This window comes from Cherax quadricarinatus, chromosome 19 (genome assembly GCF_038502225.1).
Source record: "Cherax quadricarinatus isolate ZL_2023a chromosome 19, ASM3850222v1, whole genome shotgun sequence".
NCBI lineage: Eukaryota > Metazoa > Arthropoda > Malacostraca > Decapoda > Parastacidae > Cherax > Cherax quadricarinatus.
In genome coordinates this window covers 42,488,468-42,493,467 of record NC_091310.1, presented here as the reverse complement: position 1 = coordinate 42,493,467, position 5,000 = coordinate 42,488,468, and the positions used below count along the sequence as shown (strand labels likewise).

General features: G+C 37.6%; 1 protein-coding gene across 3 annotated transcripts in view; it reads left to right on the top strand.

Moving 5' to 3' along the window:
• The window catches only part of Daao2 (D-amino acid oxidase 2), a 64,126-nt gene that overhangs the window by 7,074 nt on the left and 52,052 nt on the right, over window positions 1-5,000 (top strand). For all 3 annotated transcript variants that reach the window (XM_070086746.1, XM_070086745.1, XM_070086744.1), the window contains exon 3: window positions 2,378-2,441. In XM_070086746.1, the coding sequence (XP_069942847.1) occupies window positions 2,378-2,441 (64 nt within the window). The remainder of the gene's footprint in view (window positions 1-2,377; window positions 2,442-5,000) is intronic.

Genomic DNA, 5,000 nt, shown 5'->3' with positions numbered 1-5,000 from the left:
TGCTTTTTGCTGATGATACAGTGCTTATGGGAGATTCTAAAGAAAAATGGCAAAGGTTAGTGGATGAGTTTGGGAGAGTGTGTAAAGGTAGAAAGTTGAAAGTGAACATAGAAAAGAGTAAGGTGATGAGGGTATTAAATGATTTAGATAAAGAAAAATTGGATATCACATTGGGGATGAAGAAGAAGTGAATGTTTTCAGATACTTGGGAGTTGACATGTCGGCAGATGGATTTATGAAGGATGAGGTTAATCATAGAATTGATGAGGAAAAAAAGGTGAGTGGTGCATTGAGGTATATGTGGAGACAAAAATCATTATCTGTGGAAGCAAAGAAGGGAATATATGAAAGTATAGTAGTACCAACACTCTTATATGGGTGTGAAGCTTGGGTTGTGAATGCAGCAGCGAGGAGGTGGTTGGAGGCAGTGGAGATGTCCTGTCTAAGGGCAATGTGTGGTGTAAATATTATGCAGAAAATTCGGAGTGTGGAAATTAGGAGAAGGTGTGGAGTTAATAAAAGTATTAGTCAGAGGGCTGAAGAGGGGTTGTTGAGGTGGTTTGGTCATTTAGAGAGAATGGATCAAAGTAGAATGACATGGAAAGCGTATAAATCTGTCGGGGAAGGAAGGCGGAGTAGGGGTCATCCTCGAAAAGGTTGGAAGGAAGGGGTAAGGGAGGTTTTGTGGGTGAGGGACTTGGACTTCCAGCAGGCGTGCATGAGCATATTCGATTGGAGTTAATGGAGACGAATGGTATTTGGGACCTGACGATCTGTTGGAGTGTGAGCAGGGTAATATTTAGTGAAGGGATTCAGGGAAACCGGTTATTTTTATATAGCCGGACATGAGTACTGGAAATGGGAAGTACAATGCCTGCACTCTAAAGGAGGGGTTCGGGATATTAGCAGTTGGAGGGATATGTTGTGTATCTTTATACGTATATGCTTCTAAACTGTTGTGTTCTGAGCACCTCTGCAAAAACAGTGATTATGTGTTAGTGAGGTGAAAGTGTTGAATGATGAAAGTATTTTCTTTTTGGGGATTTTCTTTCTTTTTGGGTTACCCTGCCTCAGTGGGAGATGGCCGACTTGTTAAAAAAAAAAAAAATCATCACTGATCATATTCATCATAGGTGTCTGATACTGATGCAGTTGAATTAGCTAGCATAGTTAATAGTAGTACCTCCATCTTTGGTCTATGGTTGTTTATATCTAAGACCCAATTATGTTGAAAACTTTAGTGAAGTCATGTTAATATAATTTGCTACTCAGTGATTCAAGCAATGTTATGATGCTGTCTCTGTAGTATATGTTTAGAGATTTAGTGTTGTAATTGGAAATACAGTATTTCAACAATTGCCTTTACTAAGAACACTTTTAGCAGTGTTTGCTGCTGTGTAGTAGAGACTTGAAAGTTTTGTCAGTAGGCTGTTGGTTGCTGTATAAGTTATTTATGAGGTTAATGTAAATAAGACACACTGAAATTTATGAAATAAATACCATAAATTTCCTATTGTATTTTATTTACATACTTGTCTGTATAATTTATCTTTGATATTCATTATGAGGATAAGTTCAGGGTTAATATTTGTATGCATAAAAGAAGTTTAACCCTTAAACGGTCCAAACATACATATACGTTCTCTAGCGTAGCGCCCCAAATTTTTTGAGAAACAAAAAAATCGTTTTTTAATCAGAAAAAAGAGCATATGGTACCCAGGCATCCCCAATTTTTTCCATATGGTGCACAGTGAGTGAGCACACCCATTCTCTCATGTCTAGGCGACTCAGGCTTATCGTGCCAATGTTGAATGAATGACAAAGGAAACATATACATGTATATACGTTTGGGGTGCTACGCGAGAGAACGTATATATACATTTGGACCGTTTAAGGGTTAAAACTACAGGGTTAAAATATAAATTAAGAGTGAGTACACAAATAAAAGAATTTTGGAGCTAGAAATAACATTTCTAAACTGGTCGAGCACTAGTAAAAATTGAAGTAATAGTATTAATTAAAAGCAGTGATTGACATATGTAAAAAAATATTAATTGTGTTGAGAAATATTTTTCTTGTATAAAAAGTAGCAAAGTTATACAATATAAGAAATAGTGAATGAAAGGTATGTACTAACAGGGTAATTTATATAAAAAATATGTAAATAATAGTACAGTAATATAATTACTAAGTACATTAATCATATAGTATTGGTTATATTATTAATCTTACACTGGGAGGAAAATTTCCTAGCTAGGCAGGTACTAGCAAAGGAGTACATATCACTGATGTTTGGAGTTGTGAAGTTGCAAGTGTGATATTAACGTGGTGTAAGCTTGGTGTTAATTTGGTACCACCTGACTGCTGTCTCTCACAGGTGATGGGGCAGCAGGTTTCTGGGAACCTCATCTCACTACTGGAACTCCACAGGAGAAAATCATGTGAGCCAAACAGCTCCTCTATATCTGTCTGTCTCTCTGTGTCTGAGATTGTATGTGTACACTTCTGTATATTTATTCATATAGTAAATTCTTGATATAACAGACTAATGTGAAATTGTTTAAGTGTCCACTAAATCAGAATAATGTTTATACACATGCACACACTCATACATACATACAACCCTGGACAAACTGCATGGTTGGTCAGGTATGTCATATATGTGGTTGATAAATTAGACACATGTGCAACTCTTGGGTATCTTTATTGAGGAAACGTTTCGCCACACAGTGGCTTCATCAGTCCATACGTAGGAGAAACTTGAAGAACAGGAGGAGAATGAGGTAATAAATAAATAAATAAATGAGGTAATAAATAAATCAATAAAGATACCCAAGAGTTGCACATGTGTCTAATTTATCAACATGTCGGTTCTCTGAACCATTCATCTACATATATGTGGTTGCTTGAACTCAACTCCAGGAAATGCAAGGTTATGAAGATTATGGAAGGGGCCAGAAGACCTGACAGAGTATAGACTTAGGGGAAAGAATCTGCAGACCTCATTTAAGAGAAGGACCTGGGAGTAAGCATAGTGCCTACCATATTGCCAAAGGTGGCTCACATAAATTAAATGATCTTTACAACCAATACTTGCCTGGCAAATCTGAGAGTGGCCTTCAAGAATCTTAACAATGTCTTTCCAGATGCTTTATACAGCATATGTCGGGTCCATCTTGGAGTATGCAGTACCAATGTGGAACCCCACTTTTGGGGAAGCATGTTAAGAAACTGAAGAAAGTGCAAAAGTATGCAACAAAACTAGTTCCATGAGGACAGACTAATGGAATTGATTTTAATGACCCTGGAATTGATAAGGTAGACAGGAACAATACACAAATAACCCACACATAAAAGAGAGAAGCTTACGACGACGTTTCGATCCGACTTGGACCATTTACAAAGTCACACAGTGTGACTTTGTAAATGGTCCAAGTCGGACCGAAACGTCGTCGTAAGCTTCTCTCTTTTATGTGCGGGTTATTTGTGTATCGTTCCAGTCACGGTATTGTGCCTTTTTTTGTTATTTAGACAGGAACAGGCTGTTTGAGAGGCAGGAAACAAGTACTCAAGGTGGCAGTTGAAAGTTAAAGTCACAGATGAGTCACAGGGATGTCAGGAAGTGTTACTACCTCATTGAAAAGTGGTGGAGGCAGACTCCATACATAGTTTTAAGAATAGGTATGATAGGGACCACTAGGCTAGGAGAGAATAAATCTGGCAAGCAGCAAGTTGAGAGTTGGGGTCCAGGAGCTGAGACTTGACCCTGCAACCACATATAGGTGAGTACATACTCAGTATATACATTATATCGAAGATACGGTACTATGTTCAACAGTCAGCCCTCCTGGCCCTATATCACTCACTTATTTACCCCTATCTAACCTATAGAATTTGTTCATGGGGCTCAACAACAATAAACCATCTCAGACCATTAATTACCCAACAAAAGGCTGCAGTCAGAATGATAACAAATTCCCACTACAGGCAGCACACTCCACCAATATTCAAAACTCTAAACCTACTCACCATACAAAACATCCATACTTATTACTGCACCTACTACATTCATAGAACACTTAACTCTGATATAAACCCTCCCCTCAAATGTCTCCTTACCAACCTCAACATACCACATGACCATAACACAAGGCACAGATCACTCTTTGATGTTCCTCGTGTCCATCTCATGCTATGCAAAAACTCAGTGCACATAATAGGCCCTAAAATCTGGAATTCATTACCATTGAATATAAAAGAAACATTAACTGTTTATAAATTCAAGTCTCTTCTCAAAAATCACTTGCTCACCCACAACCAAATAAATACTGAATAATTGTATCTTATAAATTGTATATCTTAAATGTTTCTCATAATTGTATCACAGAAATATCTAACCTGAGACCCAATCAAACTTTGTTATTTTTTAATTACATTACCTAACAGAATACTCCATTCTACTGAATGTACAGCAATGCATGCAACCATATGACCTGTCTTTGTAATACTCACTAGAGCTTAATTGTTATCTATTTACAATAATGTTTAGGAATGCTTAGTTAATCTTAAGTTAATTTTAAGCCTGCTCATAATGCTCTGCATACAAGGGGCTTTGGCATGCTGCACTCAGTTGTATTTTTTTGTACTTTTCTGTATCATGTTCAAATTAATAAATAAATAAATATCAATTCATTAAAGTATATGTGTGTGTGTGTGTATGTTGCTCACTTAATTGTGGTTGCAGGGGTAAAGTCATAGCTCCTGGCCCCACCTCTTCACTGGCCACTACTAGGTCCACTCTCTCCCTGCTCCATGAACTTTATCATACCTCTTCTTAAAGCTATGTATGGATCCTGCCTCCACTACATCACTCTCCAGACTGCTCCACTTCCTGACAATTCTATGGCTGAAGAAATACTTCCTAACATCCCTGTGACTCATCTGAGTTTTCAACATCCAGTTGTGACCCCTTGTTGCTGTATCACATCTCTGAAACATTC